Below are 27,440 nucleotides of genomic sequence, written 5' to 3'. Positions count from 1 at the left end.
CAACAATAACATGTGGAGATGGCAATTTAATTGGCTGCTTATGCATATTTGAAAAGCAAATTGGCTTTATTCTCCTGAACAATCAAAGAAAAGGGCAAACTTATGGCCAAAATGGGATAGGGGAGCATTTGATCCTATTTGAACCTCCTGTCCATTTTGACTGTACAGTTGCCCTCCTTTTTCCAGAAGATCCGTTCCAGACCCCCTCGCAAACAGAGTTGGCATTTATCAAGCCCATTGGATTAATATAGGTGCGCAGCCGAAAGAGTGCGCAAGCACAAACCCACCAATGACCCCTTTGTTGTGTTGTCCCTCGCACATAATGAGGAATGAGTTTTAAACCGCGAGAAGCAAGGGAGGACTGTATATGAAAAATGGGGATAGTCCCTGATTCTTATTTTAATTAAGTTTTTATTGTTAATCAGGACATTATGGATGTCATTAAGAGAGAAATAAAACAATATCATGTTGAGATCTGCAATTGTTGCCTTCACCATTTGCCCCTTTTGTAAACTGTTTATAATCAATTTTTAACTTGAACTCGTGTAATTTGAGTGTTTTATGAATTTTGTATTGAACGTTTTAATCTTTAGATGGTAGGGGTTGGGGACTGTGGTTTTTATTTTATTTATGTTTGCATTATGTTTTTTATCTCTTTTAGTATAAGCCACCTCGATCTGTAAGGAAGAGGCGGGGCTAATAATAATAATATAATAATAATAATAAAGTAATAATACTCATAATAATAGTTGTTAAGAAACAACAAAGGGATAGCCTAAATTGTTACAGGAAGTTGCAGAAACCAATCAACAGCAGTCACAAACAAATAAAAGAAAATAGGATGTACTTAGCTGAAAAGGTACTGTAATCATGGGAATTAAGAGCCAAAGTGGTGTAGCAATTTGGACACTGGATTACAAATCTGGAGACCAGGGTTCAAATCAGGGTTCAAACCACAGAAACCCACTGGGTGACCTTGGGCAAGTAATATTCTCTCAGCCTCAAAGGCAAATCTCCCTCTGAACAAATCTTACCAAGAAAACCCCATGATAGGTTAACGTTAGAGCTGCCAAGCATTAAAAATTTTTTTCAAATAGGTCATGTACTTCATGATATGTCCAAAGTACAATAGCCTGGGATTACTCATTTTGGCTTCTAGTGAGTGTTCAGGCATGATTTGTTCTCAGGCCCATTCATCTTTTTGGTGGTCTGCAGAACTCTCCTCAGCCACCACATTTCAAATTATTTCCTACCCTTGCCAGATTTCCTCACTGTCCAGCTTTGACTCCCATACATAGAAATCAGAAATGCTATAGTGTGGATGATCCTCTTTGATATTTAATGATATATCAGATTAGTTCTTTCATAGTTGCACACCTAGTTTTCTTCTGATTTCTTTATTAGCCTCCATTTTCATTTATGACTGTCCAAGGTATAGAAAACATTTTAACTATTTTGATGTCTTCATCATCTACTCTACGTTATGTAAATCATCTATGATCATTATTTTTTTCCTTAATATTCAACTGTAACCTTTGTTTTACACTTTCTTCCTTAAGTTTCAACAACAGTCATTCCAATTTTTTATATTTTCTGCTAGCAGTATGGTATCATCTGCCTATCTTAAAATGCTGGTGTTTCTCCCCCCCCCCCCCCCCAATTCTCACACTTTCTTCCTCAAACCTAATTCAACTTTCTCTATATGTTCTGCATATAGAATCAGAGAATCATAGAGTTGGAAGAGACCACAAGGGCCATCCAGTCCAACCCCTTGCCATGCAGGAAATCTCAATCAAAGCACCCCCAACAGATGGCCATCCAGCCTCTGCTTAAAGATCTCCAAGGAAGGAGACTCCACTACACTCTGAGGGAATGTGTTCCACTGTTGAACAGCCCTTACTGTCAGAAAGTTCCTCCTAATGTTGAGGTGGAATCTCTTTTCCTGTATCTTGCATCCATAAATCTACAGTACTATAAAAATAAAGCATAACAACAACAACAACAATGTTCCATGTCCTGTTCTCTGGAGCAGCAGAAAACAAGCTTGCTCCCTCCTCAAGATGACATCCCTTCAAATATTTAAACAGGGTTATCATATCACCTCTTAACCTTCTCTTCTCCAGGCTAAACATCCCCAGCTCCCTAAGTCGTTCCTCATAGGGCATGGTTTCCTGACTCTTCACCATTTTAGTTACCCTTCTTTGGACATGCTCATTTCTCAACATCCTGATATATAATTAAATAGAGTCATAAATGCAACTTTGTCTGAGCCTCTTATTTTTTATTTATTTTATTTTATTTATCTTACCTGCTCGAAACCATTCTGTCTTCATATTCTGTCCTTACAGTGGTCTCTTGTCCACAGTAAGGGTTATCCATCATGACAATAAAATGCTGTGACACACCCACTTCTTTTACGGAGTGATCCAAAGTTTTTTGTGCTCTACATAATCAAAGACTTTGATTTTCTTTTGAGATTCTTTGGTGTGCTCAATTAGCCAACATATTTGCAATATGATCTCTAGTACCTCTTCTTTTTCTGAATTCATCTTGCAAATATGGCATTTCTCACTCCACATGTGGTAAAAGCCTTCGTTGTAAATCTTAAAGCACTACTTTGCCTGCATTGAGTTTCATGCAACAGTCTAATAGTTTGTTCTTTCTAGGGAACTGGAATGTAAACTGAATATTTCCAGTCTGTGTGTTACTGTTTTGATCTTCCTATTTGTTGGCAGATTTTTGTTAGAATTTGGATGGATTCTCTCTGTGAAGTTTGAAACAAGATCTATGGGTATATCATCTGTTCCTGTTAATTTATTTCTCCCAAATGATCTGAGAGTGGCTTCCAATTCACTTTCTAAAAGAATGGGTACATCATCAAAAGGTTCTTCCTTGAAGGACCTTGTCATCTCTTATTCACTAGCCAAAACAGCAAGTTTATCTTCCTGATTCTACGTATTGAATTACCTTTATTAGGACCAGGTCCTTGATTGTGAGGGCCATGACGGCCTGGACCTCCATGTTGCCCCAATCCTGGTATCAACGGTGGTGGGCCTGGGTTTTGTCCTTCCTGAAAATTTAATGTATAAAAGAGAGGTTAAGGAAACATGGAAATTAGACCTGCAATTAAACAGACTCCTTTACTGACGCAAAAGGCAAACCCAGTCAACTTTAACATGGCCTTTTCTGCCAACTTCAAAATAACATGGGTTATAAAGAACAGAACAGAACCATAAAAGAAAGGGCTTGTAAAAAAGTATAGGCATTACTACTTTGTACTTTTTTCATATCTATCTTTCCTAAGCATTTACTCCTCTAATGGTAGACATAGCTTCAATTGAACTGAAACAAGAGAAAAGAAAGTCTAAAAAGATGACAAATGTCTTAAACATCTGTGAATTTGGGTTTGAAAAATGTTATCCTCCCCATTTACCCTTTCCCTCCACCACTCCCTTCTCCTTCTGTGTCATGTCTTTTTAGATTGTAAGCCCGAGGGCAGGGAATCGTCTAACTAAAGAGATTGCATGTACAGTGCTGTGTAAATTTACAGTGCTTCATAAATAAAAGGTTAATAATAATAATAATTTAAGTGGTCAGAAAAATACAGAGAGACATGGAAGAGAAAAACGAATGCCTGTAGCTGTTAACAGTAGAATGTGGGCAGATATAGTTTTCTGCAGACAAACTGCAAAAAATTCCATTTTCTAATTCACATTCAGGACAAAAGTGTGTGTGTGTGTGTGTGTGTGTGTGTAAATTGAAGCTCTCATCGTATATGTGGTAAGGCGAACTTCAGCTCTATGGATGTTGCCAATCTGCCACCCTTCAGTTTCATGGAGAATGAGATTACCAAATGATTTCCTCATTCTTCAGAGAAACAGCTCCTTCATTACCCTACCTCTTTTGTAAGAGAATAAATATTGTACCATATTTACTTGTAGAGGGAATGACTATTAATGAGAAAGATTCCAGACCAGTGCAGATACCACAAGAGATCCTCTTGCATATCATGTCATACTGTGAGTGGGGCTACAGAGCAAGGACTGCCTTGGGGTTTTCTTAATAGATTCTCTTTCCTTCTCTTTTCACTTCTGTTAAGCATGCATAAGTATCAAGGGGTTGTTTAGTTTAATAACTGTAACATTTTTCCTGGCTGCTACAATTCAGTTCTATTGTACTTTCTAGTTATGTCAGGCATGGGAAATGCTAGAGGGGCCAGGGACACACTGTCCATCTTCCTGTTGAACCATATCAGTTCCTCTCACTAAAACCGGAAGAGGGTGCAAGTCCCAACTTCAAAGGCCCAAGTTCAATTTTTAGTCCCAAGCAGTACAGATCCACAGAATCAAGGAAATTGACCAAAGTATTGATTTACCACATTTCCACTGATTCAGTGGATCTAGTCTAGCTGGGACTAGCAAATGGATTTAGGTTAAAAGCCATTTTAAATAACTTAACTAAGATAAGATTCATAGGAAGCATGTACCTTATTTTAAAGACGAATACTGCTTCCCCAACAGCATTTTTCAGTGCTTTAACAATTCTTCCTCTCTGAACAGAGGGTGGATGCCTGGGCTCCCTACAAAAATAGGTTGCCAAGCCTTGGTCTACTAAACTAACAAATCCTTAAAATGTAAATTAAATTTGAAAATAATATTTTATAGCAAAGCTAAGTCTTAAGGAATAAAGGAAACTCATACCACATAAGCCACCTAAGCATATGCCACATTCCAATATACTTTTTATAACAACATGCCATTAAAATCATATATTAATCACAGCTTATACAACAACCTAAACTAACTATGTTGGAGCTTTAGCAGCTTTCACAAGTTTATTCTTAAATGTTTAGAGTGATTAACATTTCTGCTCTGTCAGATGATAATTCATGAACACTCATGTATCACATATATTTAAGAATATTATATATTTATATACCGCTTCATACTGCCTAAGCAGTCTCTAAGCGGTTTACAACTGTAAGCTAATTGCCCCCAACAAGCTGGGTACTCATTTTAGTGACCTTGGAAGAATGTTAAACTGAATTGACCCTGAGCCACTGGCTGGGATTGAACTCACAACTTTGTGGTTTGTGAGTAAGTGGCTGCAGTACCGGAATTTTTTTAGATTGTAAGCCTGAGGGCAGGGAACTGTGTAATTAAAAATAATAATAATTGTAAGCCACGCTGAGAGCCTTTAAGGCTGAAAGGAAGGGTATAAATACCGCAAATAAAATAAATAAATAATTTAACCACTGCGCCACCGCGGCTCCTGATAAATAAAATAAAATATTATTTTATTCTCTACAAGATATTGTGGTGAAAATATCTTTCTCAGACATACCGGACTGAATGGGGCCCGAGGACCATCACCAAGCAAGGGAGTTTTCTGTTGTTGGAAAGGTGGGGGGCCTTGGACAGGATGTGGCCCCCTTGCAGGGTTCTGCTGTCCTTGAGGTCCAGGTGGCCCTTGCATGTTTCCTTGAGGTGCTACCATGTTACCCTGTGGAGGTCCTTGCTGTCCTTGTGCACCTGGCGGCCCACGCAATTCCTGTGGAGGACCCATCATTGAACCCTGAGGTGGAGGACCTCTCATCTCCTGGGGGCCATGTCCCAGTAAACCATGAGGTCCTCTTATTTCTTGTGGAGGATGACCTATCATCATCCCTTGTGGACCAGGTCCCTGGTTCTCCCGTGGTCCTGGAGGTCCCTGCATGCCTCTTGGATTAAGTCCCATCAAGGGCCCTTGAGAAACAGGACCCTGTATCCCTTGAGCTCCTTGCACTCCATGAGGTCCTTGTATTCCTCTTGGCCCAGGTGGCCCCTGAGGACCTAGGTGGCCTTGTGGTGCTGGTGGACCTTGTTGACCTAAATGAGCTTGAGGGCCAGGTGGGCCTTGTGGACCTAAGTGACCTTGAGGTCCAGAATTACCCTGTGGACCAGGTGGCCCTGGAGGGCCCATTGGTCCATGAGGGCCAGGATGTCTCTGCATTCCTTGAGGTCCATGAATTTCTTGAGGTCGTGGCAGTCCTTGTGGAGGACCTTGTGGGCCTACAAACCCTTGTGGTCCACCACCTCCTTGGTGTAAAGGAGGACCTTGGGGTCCCATTTGTCCTTGAGGTCCTGGAGGTCTGAACTGTCCCTGTGGCCCAGGTGGTCCCATCTGAGGCATATTCATTGGCATCTGCTGGGGTGGATGGGCCTGTTGAAAGCCTTGAGGCACCTGAGACATTGGACCTTGTCCTGGGAAATGCTGGGGTCCATGAACAGGTCCTCCTGAAGGTGGCTGCTGTTGACCTTGCTCTGCTTGTTTATGTGCAAGCCTCTCAATCTTTAATTGCTGTCCAGGGAAAAGAAGACAATTTACATATTGACACCATAACTACTGGAAATCAAAGTATACAATTTCTGTATGTAGTTTGGTATTTATAATATTGTTTCAGCTGACACAAAATGATGAAGGAATTGATGCAGCTTACATAAAATTTCCAAGCAGTCTCTTATCCAGGCAGTGCTCAAAGCAAACTTTTTTAACTTCAGCAGTAAACCTGTATCTCGTAACATCAAATCATTATGTGAATGGGATGTTATATTTACCATGGACTAAATTCAACCACTGAATCTAAAAAACTTAGTTCCTAATGATTCAGTAGGTCCTATTCTAACTGTGATTAACAACTTGATTTAGGCCTTTTTTTAGTAAAAATAATATATATTTATTTATTTTTATGTTGTATCAATGCTGTTATTGCTTTCTTTTATTCTTGCTGTGAAAGAGGTCTTTTCAAATCGACATGATAAATGGCTGGTCTTACTTTACTTTATATACCTCTAGAAGCTGTGGGTTGGTATACTGAAGTGCTGCCATTTCCTGCTCAATCTCTGCCTGTGACTTCTTTTTTTCTTCTAATTTAAGATCTTCCTTGCGGTCATTCAGTGGCTCAGCTGGTGTAGGTATAGGAACTTTATTCTGCATCCAAGCCTGATGAAAATAATTATAAAAAATAGTTTGTTACTGTGCAACTAATATTATATGTGGTACTACAATCAGCAATTTGATTATGTTGCGAGTGCTCTGAAAATGTTTGAAACAGAAGAAAATATAATAGATTAGCAGAGTGGGTTTCAAATATGATTTGGCAATTTTAGGGTTCTTTAAGAAGACTGTTTATAGCATGTAAATGGCCCCAAAGAAAGTATTTCCTTACAATATTAAACTGCTCTAGGTTAGTAAAGGTCAACATCTGTGTCCTATTCATGAGGAGATGCTACTGTATTTTGCATTCTGCTGTGCAAACCAACCTTATCAGGGTCAAATCACTGGCATCACTTAAAAGAAATGCTTCAGAAAATATGGAGCATGTGCTCTCAGCCACACCCTGACACCACTGATGGCCACTGAACATACAGTGCCACTGCGTACACGCTGCTTTGAGCATATGTGCTCAAGCCGTGCAGGAGCGTGAAGGGTGGCGCGTCCCATTTAGATAAATGGGGTGTGCGCTCCCCCACGCGCATGATCCCCATTAAAGTGAATGGGGCTCAAGCATAGGCGGAATTCGCCTTACACGTGGGGGGGGGGCAGAATGGATCCCCTGCGTAAGGCGAGGGTCCACTGTACATTCAGTGCAGGCAGCCATAGTTGTGCTTCACAAATTTTCTGCACAATTTGCACAACAAAGAATTAACCCAAGAATGCTTCCAGAATCCTCTGATATGTGCAAAAAATAAGAGGCAAACATGTCTCTTGCTTAGAGTTCTTAAAAGTTATAAAATTTGTACTCCCATGACTTAATTCTTTGTCTTGCAGCTAGAGATGTGATGAATCAGAACTATGTCTGTCATTCCATATTTTAGGCAAAGTTTTGAATTTATATTTTTTTATAGCCTCTTGATAACTCAACAGTAAGAAATTATATGACAATTCCAAAGTCAAGTACCAATCGATAGAAATATTACATTTATTTTAAAGACATTTCAGGGAATTAAAAGCAATTTAGACTGATCACTAAATAAAGCACCATATAAAATTACTAACCTGCTGAAACTGAGCAGGTATTGGTTTTGCATAGGGAACCTTTTTTTGTGGTACTTTCTTTTGGTCCTTTTGCATCACCTCCTCCATTCCCCAGTCCAATCCTGGGATTGTCATCTCAATTTCAGCTGTCTCATCTTTTCCTTCAACACAAGATTATAATAGTCAATTCTATTTAATAATAATAAAAATAGTAATAGTAATAATTTTTAATGTATATTTCTCGCCTCTCCCTATGGATCGAGGCAGGATTACAACCTCATAAAATATATACTAATACAATCGATAAAAGCACCAACAGTAATAATTTCAGATAATCATGGTCAAGGAGTATTATATTACAGTGGATGGATATCTTAGACAGGATCAGATGGAATAGCCCACCGGAAGAGATCTGTCTTGACTGCCTTCTTAAAAGCATCCAAGGTGGTAATAACACAGATGTCTTTCGGCAGGCTATTCCACAATTTTGGAGCAGCGACAGTAAAAGTTCTTTGGGAAGTCATTACTAACCTGGTTGTTTGTAGTGCTAATAAATTATTCCCAGATGTTCTGATAGTGTGGGGCGGATTAAATAGGGAGAGGCGTTCCTTCAAGTAACTCGGACCCAGGCCATGTAGGGCTTTAAAGATGATAACCAACACCTTGTACTGCGCCCAGAAGCTGATCGGCAGCCAATGAAGCAATATTAAAACAGTTATATAGTCAGACCTAGGTGTACCAGTGACCAGTCTGGCTGCCATATTTTGGACCAATTTAACATGATGACCAAACAGATATAAAACTGCTAGATGAGTATCTGATGAGCTCAAGTGGGGGACTGTCAATATGCTGATGACACAAACTTCTATTTTACTTTTATCCATTTCAGCAGGGAAGGCTGTGGAGTTATTGAACTGGATCTGGAAATGGGGTGATGAAACAATAAACTGAAGCTGACTCTTTCCAAGGTGGAGAGACTGCATCAATAGAAGTATAGTGTCTAGATCATGGTCTGCAAACGGTGCTCTTTAAAGGATTTTGGACCTTGCGGATAGGTAGTTCCTGGATTTGGGAAATTGGTGCTCAGTTTATACTAGGTGGGGCATTACATGTTCACCAAGAGAAAAAAAAGATCCTTTTACATAGTTTTTTGTGGGGTGTTCAGGCAATAGAACATGGCCACATAGCCCGAAACACCTACAAAAAACTATGGATGCAGGCTATGAAAGCCTTCGACTCCACAATTCTTTTATGGCACATAAAATTTCACTTACAGTAAACTTTCAGCTTTGGAACACAATCTCATTCACGCAGTAAATAACTCAACAGTAGGTCTTATTGTGTTCAAAGGCCTTACTCCTAGAAGTGTAACCATAAGACTGCTGCCATAGATTCTTTCTTACCCATCTGCTCTTGTTCCATGGCTAGTTTCAGTTGTTCAGGTATTCCCATCCCTGGAATAACTGCAAGACTATTGGGTTCCAGGTCATCTACAAAATGTAAAATAAACTGAGGTTTGCAACATATTTTGTGTTTCCTAATTTCCCCTAAATATACTTGAATACTAATATTTTAATTGCCACAATGTTAACATCAATTGTTTCATACTTTACTCATTTACTAAGCTGTAACAACATAAGGTCTTGTTAGTGTGAAAGGGATGTAGGAGTCCTAGCAGACCACAAGTTGAACATGAGTCAACAATGTGATGCAGCAGCTAAAAAGTATTAAATGGTAGGGTAGGGCAGGGAACTAAATAATAGAAAACAATTGTTTTAGGGATACAAGTTTAAACATTTAGTTATTTTCAGATTATTTTAAGTACTGGTGCATTTTTGGTGTGATCATCTTTTATAATTATCATATAAATGGTCATGATAAATGGTCAATGGACCCCCCCCCCCCCCCCCCAAACCAAAAACCATGGGACTTCAAGTCCTTTTGTCCCCAATGGTGGTGCATGTAGTAAGATTTATTCAGTACAATAAATCAGTAAGATTTACTAGGTACAATGGGACCTCACCTGAAAGCCCGTTGTATCTAATGGTGATGCAGCCGTGTGCATGTGCTACCACTGATAATAACTAGGGCTGTCCCTAATGGTGGTACGGCCATGTACATGTGCTGCCATTGGGGACAACAGGGGCTTGCCATCCATAGATGCTTAAATCTGCAGATGGCAAGCCTGTAGATAACGAGGCCCCACTGTATAATCATTAGAGTCTAGATTAAGACTGAGAAGGCTCAGCTTCAAGACATAAAGCTCATGAAAGGACTTTGGACCAGTTGTCACCTCATAGCCTAAACTACATCATAGAACTGTTATGAGGATATAATCGAGTGGAGGAGATTTACCAGCTTGAGCTTTTTAGTTAAAAGTGATTTAGAAATATAATGTTTAAAAATATACCATATTCTACCCCATCTTCTGACATTCCTGGAAGTAGGTTCAGGTTATAACGATCTCGCATTTTATCTCCAGGACGATTCCGAGTCCAGAATTTGCTGTTAAAATAAAACTAAAAGATAGTATCCTTTGTTGATTTATAGGGTAAACCTTAATCTCTCAGAGCTACTCTCTCTTAACATCTTCCCATTTCAAATTCCTCACTCTGCAGATTAAAAAAAAAGTATCTCTTTCTTTTCTAATGGTTCACTTGAAGTCATAATGGGTACTGAATCAGACAATGACTTCTCATCTACATGGAGAATCAGCATGGTGTAGTGATTTGAATGCTGGACTATAACTTTGGAAACTAGGATTCAAATCCCCGCTCAGTCATGAAAATCTTACTGGGTGGCCTTGTGCAAGTCACAGTCTCTCTGAGAATAAGGCAGAGACAAATCTCCTGTGAACAAATCCTGCCAAGAAAACCCTGTGATACGGTCAACTTAGGATCACCATAAATCAGAAACAACTTGAAGGCACAGAACAACCTGGGATAGGAAATATCAATATTGGACCTACTCCTGGTCCTCCACATTTGCGGCTTTGACTTTTGTGGATTTGATTATTTGCAGTTTTGATTAATATGTTCTCATCAGGAATCTCTAGGTCCTCAGTGCAATTCTGCAAGAAGTTGACCACAGAGTTGTGCTGAAGAACCTAGACGTTTGTAGAGAAAACACTTCTCTAGGGATTTGTAGATCCTCCAGCATGATTCTATGATCAAATTCTGGCAGATGTTAACCACAGAGTTGCACTGGAGGATCTGGAGATCCCTAGAGAGGTGTTCTCTTAGGTAAAAATAGCATTTTTGTTTTGCAGTTTTTCCACGTTCACTGGGTCCTTCACCCATAACCCCAGTGAATGTGGAGGTACCACTTGTAGTTGCAACTGTGCTAAATAAGCAGCAGACTTGTTTTACAGCAGAAAATGATAATTTGCTATGCCTGAAGGAGCACACTGCTAAGTTATCAACTAGACTCCAGTTCCACACAACCAATATACATTTGAGGGGTTGGGGGCAGTAAAACCAACAAGAAATCTTGTGGGTCTTCAAAGACATATCTACATATACATACACAGAGACACAAATATGCCTACATTGAAATCCCTCCAAATCAACTGGACTACAGCAGAGACAACATCTATACAAAATGTAGACTTGTGGCACCAACACTATCCTTTTTTGCTTTCTCCTGTATGATTTTTTAAACAGTTTTTGCTTGATGAAAAAGGTAATGGAGCCTTGAAAGCTTGCATTTGTGTATGTGTGTGGTGTACATTTTGTTTGGCCAATAAAAATATCACATTTTTGTGGATTCTGTTTTATTTTGTTGTGTGGCCAGCATAACTACCTATTAATATGTTTCCTGGATTTCAAGATACTGGATTTACTGCAACAGGGGAATTCTAAACAAGAGGGAAGTAAGAGCTGGGACTTAATCCTTTAAGATTTCTACCTTCAACGAAGCTAAAACCTTTTTGGGATCTAACTGGCTGAGTTTTACCTATACAACACCTAAATGTTTTTCCAGATGTATCAGTATAGAGACCTCTTGAGAAATTCTGTATTCTCTGCCCAAGTAAGGCTTTACCAGAGACAGAGATAGCCTGAATCCCAAGGAAAATTATTTTACTGCTGCTAATGGAGTTTAACTTTTAATGTCCTTTGTTTCCATACCAACATGGCCAAGAAAGGTGTGGCCTCAACCTACACTGAGATCCTGCCAAGCCAACTGAACTACAGCATAGACAACATTTATACAAAATGTAGATCTCCTGTATGATTCTTAAAACCTCTTTTGCCTAATAAAGAAGCTAGTGCAGCTTCAAAAGCTTACATTATGTGTTTTGTGCATTTTGGCTTGCCACATCCACTCTTTTGTGGATCTTCTCTTAATAATTATTACTCCACTAACATATCTACTTCACAGTTTGTCAGATGACATTCAAGTCACCATCATACTGAATTCTGTTATTAAGATATCTTGGAACTGTATTTGTTAAAAGATGTATATTCAATCCTCAGGGAAGTGAATTATCAGAGTAATAAAAGTAGGTAAAAACAATCCAGGATAAAACTATAATAAACAGAGCTCATTTTAAAATAACTTGCTTTGCAAGGTTCCGCAATTCAAATAAAGCAAAGAAATAACTCAGGTTTACACAACAGTTCAAAATAATGCTAGGTTTCAGTGGTCCAATCAATCTTGATGAAAAATGGTTCAGAAATTCCATGCTTATCCACAATTTTTCAGCTTGCTGGATGCCCTGCAGTATAAGTGCACTTGATACGGCAGAAATGTGTCATCAGAAAAGCATCTTAATACATTTAATTGAATTTGAATTCACAGTGTACTGTTCTTCAACTGTAAAACAAATAAATTGCCATGAGTTGCTGTTTGCACCTGACTGTGGTACTAATGTATTAGTGGAATGTACTGTATTAAAAAATAATTATAGTCTGAGATTTTATTGTATGACACAAGAAAACAAAACTTGTTTCCCTCTCTTGAAACTTTCTGCAAAGTGTGTGCATACATGTGTATACTGAGGAGAAACCAATATAAATAGAATAAGGATGTTAAGTGTCAAATAAAATGCTTTTGGGGAACTGTATTTCAATCCAAATACCTGGTGTGATCATTTGATCCTGAGCACAGAATGTGTCCTAGAGGATGCCAAGCCAAACTCCAGATCATTCCTTCATGGGCCATTTCCATACCTCCCACTTCCTTTTCTACCCTGAAATATATTTAAAAACAGGACTAAAGTGGACAAACAAGAAAATACAGATCAGGTACTGAGTTCTGTTTGCTATTCTACCTCTCAAGTCTACAGTCTTGCTGAATACTTGTTAAATTCTCCAACAGGTACTTGCATTTCATTTGTTCAAATAATTTGTATAAAAATGGACACGTGCATTTTACAAGGATTATATTTACTTATGATTGCTGTTTTCACCCAGAAGCCCACTGGACAGAGACATACACTAGCAGCTAAAGCTACATTCTTTCCATCTGTGTCAATGTGTATCAAGTAGGAATACTTATGAAGGGCATTAAGCTTCTTCTAGCTAAAGTTTAGTATAATGTTTAGACCAGTGGTTCCCAACCTGAAGTGCCTGAACTCTCCGGAGGTACAAGATGGAATTTCAGGGGGTGTAACCAAGAGTGGCTTGTGATGAGTCATCACTCAATATTTTCTGAATAAATTAGAATCTAATTGTTCAATACCGATTTGCATTTTATGTACTGAATTAAAAACTTGTATTTTTAAGTTCAATTTGTTCACCCTCAGTATTGTATGTGGTTCAAGCTGTGGTTCAAAAATTAGAAGTTAGACTTCTTCATGTTAAAATGTGATATTACTTTTGTAGGTGGTGCAAACAATCAAATATTTCTTAGGGGTGTGGGATATAGAAAAGGTTGGGAACCATTGGTTTAGATTAACTCAAAATTTCTTATGATTTCGTTTACATCTTCTACACTGAAAAATCACCTCAAGGAGAAATTTACAGCTTGAACAAATGACATTAAAATATGAAGAATTTCTCAGCTGTCATTACTCATCAGACTAGGGATCAAATTACCTACCCAACATGCCAGAAAAGCAAAGAGCCGTCAGATCCTCCACTGGCAAAAAGTCCTTCATGAACAGGATGCCACGCTACAGCTATAATGTTTAAAAAAATACAACTGCTATTATATATTTAGATTTTACAAACAATAAAAAAATATATACGAGAACAAATGTGATATTATTTGCCTAGAGACAACAGAGATTCAGACAGGAGAGAGGAAGGGGAAGAGATTGATGATTATCAACTGAACAGTGAAACATAGGCACTGGTGGTCCAAAAAACGCTGCAGAAATAATCCAGTTTGAGACTGCTTTAACTGCCCTGGCTCAGTGCTAGGGAATCCTGGAAATTACAGTTTTTGTGGCACTAGAGCTCTCTGACAGAGAAGGCTAAATGTCTCACAAAACAACAGTTCCCAGAATTCCCTAGCATTGAGCTAGGGAAGTTAAAGCGATCTCAAATTGGATTGTTTCTGCAGTGTGTTTTTGAACAGTGGCAATGTAGGAAAGGAGTTGGTAAAAATTAGAGTATTCTCTGAGGTCTTCATGGAAGATTTGGGAGAGATGGAAGTGTTCTGATGAACTGAAGTCTAAAACACACTGCAGAAATTATCCAATCTGAGACTACTTTAACTACTCTGGTTCAATGCTAGGGAATTTGTTGTTTGAGACATTTAGTCTTGTCTGTCAGAGAACTCTGGTGCCACAATAATCTACAATTCTCAGAACTGTGACAGCCAAGGAGGACAGCATGTTTAGTTTGAAAAACAGCAGTCAGGCAGAGCAGAATTGTGACTGAGAATGGCACATTAGGTACTTACAGTGAAATTCTCTTCTTGTATGTGGCAGAAGGAGGCATCCTTGATTGGTTTATAGCCTATTGCTGCCCAGACTAGGGAAGATTCATGTAGCTAAAGATAAAAAATATATTCTAGGCAACTGGCTCCTCCACCAGTTCTTCCAGAATGAGGAAAAGACAACAAGGAAGCGTAAATTGGTGCTACCTAGATAAGTCAGGAACAAGGCAGCCACTGCGAAGATAGGTAAGGTGGTTCCTTCTGTTGCACACAAGAATGAACTTTCATGGTAACTGCCACTCTTCTTATGTGGTGAAGGAGACATTCTGGATTGGGATATATCCAAGCTAAGGGGTGATGACCTGATCAAGGAGGAAGCATCTGTTGAAGGATATGTCTGTCAAAGGCAGCCTCAGAGGATACAAATTTGGCCAGTTTACAGTATTTGGTGAATGCATACAGGATGGGCTAGGACATGGCTCTGCAAAGCTCTCTCAGCAAGGCATTAATCAAACAGGCTGTGGAGGTGGCTGCTGAACTGGTTGAGTGAGCTGCGACATGGAACAGCTTTGGAAGACATATGCGGTGAAAATGCAACTCTTGAACCACCTGGCTGCAGTAGCAGATTTAATGTTCCTTTCCAGGGAGGAAGGAAGGAAAAAAATAGATAGACCTCTGGATGCTTAAAGGAATAAGTCCAACTAATATAAACCCTTAAGGTTCTTCTAACATCAAAGTTGGGCCAAAACCTTTCTGAAGGATGAAAAACTTGGAAGGATGGTAAGGAGACAGACAGACTGCTGTGTAGAGTGAACTATGAGAGTGATGGTGTCCCTTTTCGAAGAGCATCTGAATGGGATAACTGAGAGAGATTCCACCTTCGACACCCTCCTAAGCAGAAGTGATGGTGACTAGGAAGATCTTAGAGACAGAAGCCTAAAAATAGAGCTTACAGGCTCAAAGGGAGGTTTACTGAGTATTTTAAAGATTATATGAAGGTTCCAGGTAGGAGGAAAAATTGACAACTGGGGGAGATATGAAATAATAATAATAATAATAATAATAATAATAATAATAATAATAATAATAGGATTTATTTATATCCTGCCCAATCACTGGGAATCTGGGCAGAATATTACCAAGGGACATTTCATATGACACAGAAGAGAGGGAACTGAAACAAAATACAGAGATTTGGTGTCTAAGGATGTTTCGCTTGAGAACAATGTCCAGGCTAGACTGTAGAAATTTTAGGACATCTTTTTTCTTGGCTTTAGAGTAGATGATTGATTCCCTTTTGCTGGCATCAGCAAGTGACTCACCAGGTGGTTTTGACTCATCTTTTGACATCTGACAAAGAGCAAAGCAGCAGCTAATCAGGAAACGCTAACTAAGCAAGTGCCTAGCACTCACAGTCAGATATCTATAACTCTCCCAGCAGCTGCTGAGAGTCTGTTGTTTGCAACTATTCAGTCTCTTTGACTGGCACTTCTCTTGCTACTTGTGTGTTTCTTGGGATTCCTGACTCTCAAAGGGATTTAGAAAGAACTTGGAAGAAGATTAGGAGTAAAGGAGGATAGGATGAGAAATTCTGAGCAAGGAGAGATCAAAAGAGGATCTAGCTTGGTTAAAGGCAAGGGGAAGAACTGGGAGAAGAGATGGGAGCCTAGACTATATTTTTTCATCTCGGTGACAAGACATAACCCAATCCAGAATGTCTTTTTTGTTGTATACTGGTCTTTAGAAACATAATTAGCATCTTAAAGGAAGGGTGCAGAGACAATTTATTCAGAGAATTTAAATGAGAAGGAAAGAAGTACAGTGGTACCTCGGGATACGAAATACCCAGGTTACGAATTTTTCGGGATACGAAAAAATCCCATAGGGATTTATTGTTTCGGGTTACGAAAGTTTTTTCGGGTTACGAAAAAACTCCGGCGCTATTTTAAATGGAGCCGCGGCAGAGCCGCGGCTTTTTCCCCATTAGCGCCTATGGGTTTTCGGCTTACGAAGGCTTTTCGGGTTACGAAAGCGGCCGCGGAACGAATTATTTTCGTAACCCGAGGCACCACTGTATAAGGCAATAGATGGGGAAACGTTGGCTCTCTCTCTACAGGCTCCTTCCCTTCGGACTTACATGCTCTCATTTCCCCAATTCTGGGGGAAAAAAACCCTTCTCTTGACCCCTCCTCTTTGTCTAGCTATCGTCCGATTTCTCTTTTTCCCTTTCTTTCTAAGGTTTTGGAACAGGTTGTTTATTCTCACTGTCTTGAGTTTCTTGAAGCCAACTCCACTCTCGATCCCTTTCAGTCTGCCCATGGCATTCTACAGAGACAGCTCTCACTAAGATCTCAAATGACCTTTTACGGGCCAAGGCTAATGGCCTTTACTCTGTTCTCGTCCTTCTTGATTTGTCTGCAGCCTTTGATACCGTTGATCACTGTCTTCTATTATTATTATTATTATTATTATTATTATTAACTTTTATTTATAAAGCACTGTAAATTTACACAGCGCTGTTCTAGTTGATATACTTTCTGACCTTGGTTTCTCAGACTCTGTTCTCGACTGGTTTAGATCTTATTTGTCAGGCAGATCTTTTGCAGTGGTCACGGGTGGTCAGACTTTGTCCTCTGTTCCCTTATCTGTTGGAGTGCCCCAGGGCTCTGTTCTGGGTCCTCTTCTGTTTTCTCTCTACACACTGTCCTTAGGTAAACTCATTAGCTCTTTTGGTTTTTCCTACCATCTGTATGCCGATGACACCCAGTTGTATCTTTCCACCCCTGACCTTTCTCCAAGGCTTGAACAGCAAGTTTCGTCTTGTCTCACAGCTGTCTCGCAGTGGATGCGCCATCGGCGTTTGAAGCTCAACATGACCAAGACAGAGCTTCTTGTCTTTCCTCCTAAGTCCACCCTTCAACACTCCTTTTCTGTCTCTGTGGACAACATTTCTATTCAACCAGTCCAGCAAGCCCGCAGTCTTGGTTTTATCTTTGATTCTTCTCTGTCGTGTATCCCTCAGATCCAGACCACAGCCAAGGCTTGTAGATTCCTTTTATACAATATTGCCAAAATCCGACCATATCTCTCCGCCTCTACTGCCAAGATTCTGGTCCATGCCCTAGTGATCTCACGACTTGATTACTGTAACGTCCTCCTGGCTGGGCTTCCTCTTTCTCACCTCCATCCTTTAATTTCTGTCCAGCATTCAGCTGCACGCATTATCACATCCGCCCACCGCTCTGAACATATCTCTCCTTTGTTGGCATCCCTTCACTGGCTCCCTCTCCCTTTCCGTATTCAGTATAAGCTGCTGCTGTCAACATTTAAAGCCCTCCATGGGCTGGCCCCTCCTTACTTATCAGACTTTCTTTCTCCTCACCTTCCCACTCGGGCCCTATGTTCTGGTAGTCAAGGTCTGCTGTCTCAGCCCAGGATTTCCTCTGACCCATCTAGGATTCGCCCCTTTTCACTTGCTGCCTCTCACTCCTGGAACCTTCTTCCCCCATGAGCAAGGGCCATCACTTCTTTAACCAGCTTCAAAACGGAGTTGAAGACCATCCTGTTCAGAGAAGCGTTCCCAGGCATTGCATGATTGTCACTTGCTATTTGCTGTTCTTTTGTTGCCTGTTTTATTGAATCATTTCCTGTATTGCTATGTATTTTATATGTATTATCCTATTATTTCTTAGATTGTACGCCATAGGCAGGTTTACTCTTTTATATTTATTGTTTTATGTACAGCGCTGTGCAAATCTACAGCGCTATATAAAATAATAATAATAATAATAATAATAATAATAATAATAATAATTTTACATGGCTGCATTCAGTTAAGATTGTGAAAGAAACATGTGTGAAAGTAAGTATAAATTATCAAAGGGTATAAAGAAACTGAATGAAAGAATTAAAAACAGCAACGAAAGAATTAAAAACAGTGTCCTTTTTTTTAAAGCAGTGTGAAATCATTACTTTCACCTTACCCAAATGTAAAACAATTAATGCAAAGGCAGGGGTATCAGTTGTATTTCATATGCACTAGCCATCACAAAAACTGGAATGTGCTAACAACATTAGCTTAGTGGCTCAAGGTTGTCTTTAAATTTATTATTTTTTATTATCATGAATGTTCAACCATAGAGCTCAGAATTATTTAACATAGAAGATGCTTTTAACCTGTGGCTTCCTTCTTATGACCCCTGAAGACCTGAAGTTCTTCTTTCAGATTTCGGATATCAAAGAGTTTGCAAAGGTGATCACGAGATGCTGTAAGTAACCAGTTGCCATTTAAGTTCAATTTTACTTCCATCACAGTGTTTTTATGAGCATGTCTGTAAAAAAATAATAAGAGTAACTCTACAGAATTTAGTACATAGGCAATTAAACCAAAGCAACAGAAGCTCCAAATATAGCTCAGAACCATGTTTTTTTCATTATGAATACAAATGGCAAAGCCCAGTCTCCACTTTACAGTAGAAACAGCCAAAGAAGCATGAATTCCTTTTTCCTATTTCAAGGTGTACTGTATACAAATTCTTAACTAGACAGACAGAATTTTTATCTACTGAAGCTAATGTTCTAACTTGGAGGCTTCTCTCATCAGTAGACAAGCACTTAGCAGTTCTATCAGCATGTTTTTGCACACAACCACAAAAGGAGGGAAAGGAGCAGGGAGATGGTAATGCTCCCCCCCCCCAAAGGTTCAGTTTGTAGTCTGGGAGAACTATGACTAGACCTTCCACCACCACCCCTCTTTTTTAAACCAGCAAGAGTAAAGTAAAGGAATGGGCCCCTTGGTGCTGGGTGAGAAGGGGTAATATTTCCCAGTCATGCTATTTTCCTGATATAAATCCCCAAGCTCCTTTTTGCCCAACTGAGGAAAATGTATGAATAACTTTAAGGCTTTTTAGCAGGACAAATAATATGGGAGTGGGAGGGAGGGAAGAACCATTAAAGAAATGGCAGGAGGGAAAGTATTAACCTCCTGTTTCAATGCAATGGTCCTAATAGGATCCCATCTATCCTCTACCCATGTTTGGATCTTAATTAGATGAAGACATTTCCAGTGTCTTGCCTAGTTTGGTTCTAAGTCTGCTGCAACCTGAATCTGCATTTTAAAAAATACAGTAGGCTGAAAGAAGTACTGATGGTATTACTAGCAATTAGCAATTTTTTGTTGTTAAAACATCATACAAACAGGCACCCAGCATTTATTAATTGTTATGTGATTTGTACTTTGCTTTTCCGCCATAGAACTCAAGGCAGTATATATAGTACCTTTGTCCCATTTCATGTTATCCTCATAATAGTACTGCATAGCAGGTTAAATTGCAATCTAGAGCAAGATCATCTTCATGGAAACTGAAATAGAAATTTGGTCTCTCCAACCTCCGGTGATGGCCAGACCACAACACTGTGGTGGGTAGTATCATGTTGCTCCCATCTATCTAGTATTTTCAAGTGATTTCCAGTCATGAACCTCCCCAATATTATACTTTGTTTCCTGTTGTTTTTAAAGTAGCTTTGGTCTTGGGTATATCTATTTTATCTTTTCAATAAATTTCCCTTTGAAAATAATTCTCAGATCAAATTATAAAGACAGTTTAACTGAATAATGAGCAACTTATTAAGTTATACTAACAGCAGTTCTTTCTCTCTTTAAAAATCTCTCTGCATATGTCAAATCTACCAGGCATTATGATGATGACTCTACCTGAAGAACACATTTCTGTCTCAATAAAGAATGTATTTTACAAGGCTTAAAACTGAAAGTTACTTATGTCTAAGACACTTGTCAGCAACCAAGAAGTATGTATGCAATATAAAGTAACAATTCTCTTGGATTAGATAAAAAGACTACTTCATCCACCTTCCCAATGGCCAGCCAAAAAGGACCCAAGAAGGGCATAAATCAACAGCCCTTTCCTGCTGTTATTTATCAGCATACTACTTCTGGTGTTGGAGGTTCCAGAAAACTATTGCAAGTAATAGGTCTTGCTAGATCATCAATTCTTCTAATTCCATTTTTATAAATTATCTAAACTAATGGCCACCATCTCATCCTGTGGCAATGAATTCCATCAATCACATTGCACATTTTTGCAGTATTTCCTCTTTTCTTCCCTGCCAATCAGTTTCAGAAGGTAGTCCAGAAGTGAAGCATAGTGAAAGACAGAGAAAAATCCCTCCCTATCCACAGCATACATACTTTCATAGATTCTTAGAAATGTGGAGTTGGAAGAGACCTCAAGGCTCATCTAGTCCAACTCCTTCCAATGCAAGATTCCATTGCAAAAGCATCCCTGACAGATGGCCATCTAATCTGTGTTCAAAAGCCTCCAAAGAAGAGGTTTATAAATCTGTATCATGTCCCAGCCTTCCCACATCATTTAAAAAATAAACTAACTTGAAGGCCCCAAACACTTCAGTCTATATTCACAAGGAAGCTGTTCTAATCCCTTGACTATTATAATTGTCCTTTGCTAACTATTTAATGTCTTTTTTTTTTGAAACAGAGAAATCAAGCATGGATAGAAGTTGTACTGAGTAGGTAATATGTTATAAAGATCTAGGAGTTGTACGTCATTTCTCTGGATATTGCTACCCATGTAAAGAATGCTAAAGAGAATTATATATATATATATATATACACACACACACACACACACACACACACACACACAAACACACACACACAATCTGAATCTGTGTAAAGTTCTTGAGAGCTATATTTGCTGGCCCAAATCCAGAAACACTAATACCTTGGGGGAGGGGGAGCAATTCCAAAGCATAAAATATTTGCTGTTGTGTCCTTTCTTTCTAATTCAGTTCTCTTTCTTGAGGCAGACTTAATATCTATGAAAGCCAGGGCTTGGACATATATGATGGGTTTTCAGTTAAAGCATTTTCATACCATAAAACTAGTTACTGCCTTCAACAAACATTTTTCTGTTAAAGTGAGGAAAGAGGCTGAATGAGAAACTACAGACTTTAGAATTCATGGTTTCATACTCTAGTTACAATTCTCATTAAACAAAGAATCTGGAAAAGAGAATTATATAATCATTTATAATTAAACAAAGAATCTGGGAAACAGAATTATATAATCATTTAGTTACCAAATACTGTTTTCAGAGATAAGCTACGAGTGTCATCAAATTATCTGGTTAACTTTAACAAATCCCAAATTCAGATTAGCACACATAAGTGCCCATTTTAATGCCCTACCATCTGCACCTTGGGAGCGAATGCATTATGAAAGAGTTCCATATCAATAATGCATGTTTCTTTTAAAGGAAGGGAAGTAGATAGGGATAAAGTGGCCAGATTCTAGTGCCTGCTGCATATTCTTGATATTTAGATAATGGAATCTCTGGATCCTAGTGTTCATTATAGTGTGACAAATGATTAAAAGTATAAATGTAAAAATTGGAAAATGCAAGATTAAAAACAAAAAAAATTATCGTAGCACAATCATTAAAAGAAAACTATTTTAAAGTTGTAAATACAGTGGTGTCTCAGGTTACGAAATTAATTCGTTCCGCCATTCCTTTCGTAACCCGAAAATTTCGTAACCCGAAACACTTTTCCGTTAGCACTGGAAAGCCTATAGCTGCACTTTGCAGCATTTGAATTTCGCGCTGAAATGAATTTCGTAACCCGAAAAATATTTCGTAACCCAAAACAGTTTTTGCCAATCCAACTTTTTCGTATCCCGGAAATTTCGTAACCCGATCATTTCGTATCCCGAGGCACCACTGTAGATGGTATCAAACACCATGCTTGATAGAAAGAATTTATAAATTAAAAGATAACTGTTGTTATAGATGCCAAAAGGAATTGGGTACATACTTGCACATGTGGTGGCATTGTCCATGTATAAAGCCTTTTTGGGTAAAGATTCATTTGGAAATTAAGTTGATGCTAAAAATTGATTTTTTATTTATTGCCTGATTAAATATCTGTTAAACATGACCTCATTATTAGGCCTTGATGAAGAAAGGAAATTTTGGAAAATATCATTATATTTAATATCCGCGGCCAGAAGGATAATAGCAAAGAAATGGAAATTATCTTTCACCCCAACTATAGAGGATTGGCAAAATGAAATACTTGTAATGAAAGAATTAGATAGATTAACAACATTAGTAAACAAAAAAGATATGGCTAAATGGGAAAAGGACTGGGAAGCCGTAATACTTTATTTAACTGCTGCTCAGTAATGGGTTGTTCAAGTAATAATAGAAACAATATCTTTTCTTTCTTATGGGAACTAATGTAATAATTATTGAGGGTTTAAAGATTTTTTGTTATAATATAAAAATTCATGGTTTCCTATGGAAAGCTTGAAGAATAGGCCTATAATCACTGAGGTGATATTTAGTTTAAAATAAGAAAACTGTAAAAGCATATATTGTATGAAGAATGTGTTATAATTTGTATTGTAAAGTTTAAAAAATATTAATAAAAAAGTATACTCCTTTTAGTATTATTGTAACATACAGAATATTTCATAGTATCATCCTAATTATTGTAGATTTTATGTGCTGGTCTTTGACCATACTGAAGTTTTACTTACTTTTTGAGATGATGTAACCATCTGACAAAGTATTCCAAATGTGATTGGTAACAATATTCTAAATCAGTACTCAATAAATATACAGATGTAGCAAGTACAAAAAGCATCTGATAACATGAGCCCAGACACTTACAGAGTAGCAAGGCTCTGGCCAGTCTTTGGATCCCAAAATTTGATCGGCTGTTGACTATCTTTACTTCCAGAAACTACCAAACCCTTTGTGGGATGCCAGTCAACACATTTGACATCAGCACCATGGCCTGTTGAAAGTACAAAAGTACCAATTAATAGATTTCACATAAAAAAATGAAACAATAATGTAAACCTAAACAAAAAATGAAGTGCCAAATTTTGAACCAGATCTAAAGAATATGCCCTCATTGGCCATAAAAGATGCCTTGGAAGTCAGTTGTTTTTATTCAGTTGAATCAATAAGTTAGCTTCTGTTTTAATGTTATTTAATGTTATTTGATCCTGTTTTAGACAAATACAGTACACACAAATTAATCAACACCTTTGCTAAAGATGAATGAACTCCAAACTAAAAATTATTATGGATTATTTTTCAATTAGTTCTAAAAACCTACACAATCCTATAAACTTTATTGTGTTCAAGTTTCACTCTTTCAAATAATTCCAAAATTATTTTGTGTGTGTGTGTTGTTTTTTTCGGGCTATGTGGTCATGTTCTAGAAGAGTTTATTCCTGATGCTTTGCCAGCATCTGTGGCTGGCATCTTCAGAGAATGCATTTTCTTTACATTACTGCATTCTCTGAAGATGCCAGCCACAGATGCTGGCGAAACATCAGGAATAAACTCTTCTAGAACATGGCCACAAAAGCCAGAAAAAAACACAAAAAACCATGGATGCCAGCCATGAAAGCCTTCAACTTCACAATTCCAAAATTAGTGAAAATCATATAAGCACAACAAATGCTGCTTTTTATGAATTCAGTTTTTGAAATTTGCTACTGAAATGAACTCTTTCAAGCTGGTATCTTTTATTATCCTGTTTCTAGTGTCTGAGTAATCTCAATTTTGTAATAAAACAAGATTTGTTATAATATACCATATGCCATAATCTGGTAAAGATGATCAACATGTGTAGGACCCTTTTTGATCCAGTTCTGGTAGAGGGAAATATCTATATCCAGCTACTATTTTTCTGTGCTGAAGGAATTGTTGTAAGCAGCTTCCATCTCTCCTGTTTGCAACTGATTGTCAGCTCTGACAATGTTATGAATTTCTTTGGTGATAAACTTTCTACATAGTAACATGGAGTTCTTGGGAGTCACGAGTTTTGTTTTAAAAGGGTTATGTATTAGCAAGTATATTAGCAGCCTTCAGCTATTTCAGATTTAGCCCTGCAGCACAAAAGCTTGCTTCATTTGATCACTGAATATTTGTGTGTATGTACCAAAAACTGATTGCCTGAATGGGATTCTTAATAATAATAATAATAATAATAATAATAATAATAATAATAATAATATTTATTTATATACCGCCCTATGGCAAACCAATCCGGGCGGTTAACAACAGTAAAATATAAAATATGACAATTAAAAACACTTTATCCCTCCCCCCCCTTAAGACAGTATTAAACAGTAAACATATTAAAACACAATATCAATGCATAAAACAACAATTAAAAACTAAAAACCCTGATATCCCTCTGTTGATCCTTACCATCACTAAGATGGGGCCACGGGAGGAATGAGGGAATCTGGGAACCTGGGCCGGGGTGGTTAATCTAGAAAGGCCTGCCGGAAGAGATCCGTCTTGACCGCTTTTTTAAAGCTGTCTAATGATGTTATCTGACGGATCTCATTCGGCAGGTCGTTCCAGAGTTTGGGGGCGACAGCAAAGAACGCCCTCTGGGAGGTCGCCGCAAGCCTAGATTTTAAAGGCTGTAGTAAGTTCCTCCCAGAGGACCGGAGAGCGCGGGGAGGATTGTACGGGAGGAGGCGGTCCCTAAGATAGCTTGGACCCAAGCCATTTAGGGCTTTAAAGGTGATAACCAACACCTTGTACTGGGCCCGGAAGCTGATAGGCAGCCAGTGGAGGGACCTCAAAACCGGAGTAATGTGGTCCCTCCTAGATGTACCTGACACAAGCCTGGCTGCCATGTTTTGGACCAGCTGTAATTTCCGAGTCAAGCACAGGGGTAGCCCCATGTAGAGTGCATTACAGAAGTCAAGGCGTGAGGTTACCAGCGCGTGCACAACCGTCTCGAGATCCCTTACTTCCAGAAAAGGGCGCAGCTGGCGTATCAGCCGAAGCTGATAACAGGCACTCCTGACCATCGCATTTACCTGATTTGTCATTCACCAATCATGAACAAGGAACAGTTATTTAGAAAGTGTGTGGTGCTACCCTTAATAATAAACCATGTTCATAGGAAACCATGTCCTATGAGGAACGACTTAGGGAGTTGGGGATGTTTAGCCTGGAGAAACGAAGGTTAAGAGGTGATATGATAGCCCTGTTTAAATATTTGAAGCTTGTTTTCTGCTGCTCCAGAGAACAGGACCCAGAACAATGGATCCAAGCTACAGGAAAAGAGATTCCACCTCAACATTAGGAGGAACTTCCTGACAGTAAGGGCTTGGAGTATGGTGGAGTCTCCTTCTTTAGAGGTCTTTAAACAGAGGCTGGATGGCCATCTGTCGGGGATGCTTTGATTGAGATTTCCTGCATGGCAGGGGGTTGGAATGGATGGCCCTTGTGGTCTCTTCCAACTCTACGATTCTATGATTCTATATTAACTTAAATATGGAACTTATTTTCTTGAAAGTATATATAAAATTGCCATCTGATTCATAGAATCACAGAGTTGGAAGAGACCACAGGGGCCATCCAGTCCAACCCCCTGCCATGCAGGAAATCTAAATCAAAGCATCCCTGACAGATGGCCATCCAGCCTCCGTTTGAAGACCTCTAAGAAAGGAGACTCCACCACACTCCGAGGAAGGAGTGCGTTCCACTGTCAAACAGCCCTTACTGTCAGGAAGTTCCTTCTAATGTTGAGGTGGAATCTCTTTTCCTGCAGTTTGCATTCATTGTTCCGCGTTCTAGTCTCTGGAGCAGCAGAAAACAAGCTTGCTTCAGTCTATTAAGCATTAACTCTGTCATATTTTGCATTGTTTTTCATCTTTTATGAGGGGAAATAAACCCCACAGCTACACAGTTTATGTATACATTGCTGTCATTGCAAAATTTAGACTTTGGCAAAAAGTAGGGGGGAAAAGTTTAAGGCTGCTGCAGGCCTATCACTCCTGGCAAATTATCCAAGACTCTAAAAATGTTCAGATCTATCCGTCCTACTATACAAAGTGGTCTGCCTTTTTCAGTGTTTGAAAGTAACATGTCAAAGTAAAGATGTGATTTATAACAAACAATTTTTTAAATAGCAAATGCTGCCAATATAGTTGTGTTATTTATTTAACACAAACAAACAACTTATTCTTTATTCCTAAAATAAATTATTCCTGTTTTTTGAGAATTATCTTGATGGATTTCAGACTTTTTTGCATTTTAAGTAACTAGTAACTTGGCATTCACAAGTATTGTCATGTTACTTTTTAGGTGCACTGCTAACGAAGTGTGGATGGAGTTATAGCAATGTGTCACTTTTTAAAAGGTGATGTTCCAAGCTCTGACTGCCAGAGGGTTTGCTATGACCTCAGAAATCCTCTCACAATCCTCACAGAAAGATCAGCCATTTACTTTTTTGATTTAGAAACTCTCGTGTTGAAAGAGGTAAAAGGATCAGATTAGAAATGTAGTTAGACTGGGAGGTTATGCCAGCATCTATCACCCCACAATATAGGAAGGGATTTAAAGCATTTCTGGAGCTGGTGTAAATAATTTTTCAACTTTACAATGCAATGGGAAGGAAATGGTTAAAAAATACCTCTTTGAAGAGGATAAAGAAAAGGACAGGGCTGTGTTTCTTAGTTCTCTCTACTTATTCAAGGAAAAACACAATCCTGTAGTAAACACCATCTTAAAGGAAAC

At 38.7% G+C, this 27,440-nt stretch overlaps 1 protein-coding gene across 1 annotated transcript in view; it reads right to left on the bottom strand.

The window, feature by feature from the left end:
* WDR33 (WD repeat domain 33) overlaps nucleotides 1–27,440 on the bottom strand; it is an 87,234-nt gene that overhangs the window by 7,725 nt on the left and 52,069 nt on the right. The window contains 10 exon segments of the mRNA XM_042456442.1: nucleotides 2,956–3,070; nucleotides 5,344–6,339; nucleotides 6,829–6,981; nucleotides 8,038–8,177; nucleotides 9,420–9,506; nucleotides 10,427–10,521; nucleotides 13,097–13,207; nucleotides 14,059–14,137; nucleotides 19,018–19,172; nucleotides 23,553–23,679. Coding sequence (XP_042312376.1) covers nucleotides 2,956–3,070; nucleotides 5,344–6,339; nucleotides 6,829–6,981; nucleotides 8,038–8,177; nucleotides 9,420–9,506; nucleotides 10,427–10,521; nucleotides 13,097–13,207; nucleotides 14,059–14,137; nucleotides 19,018–19,172; nucleotides 23,553–23,679 — 2,058 coding nt within the window.

This window comes from Sceloporus undulatus, chromosome 3, assembly GCF_019175285.1.
Source record: "Sceloporus undulatus isolate JIND9_A2432 ecotype Alabama chromosome 3, SceUnd_v1.1, whole genome shotgun sequence".
Taxonomy (NCBI): Eukaryota; Metazoa; Chordata; class Lepidosauria; order Squamata; family Phrynosomatidae; genus Sceloporus; species Sceloporus undulatus.
This window is presented reverse-complemented; position numbering and strand designations above follow the sequence as displayed.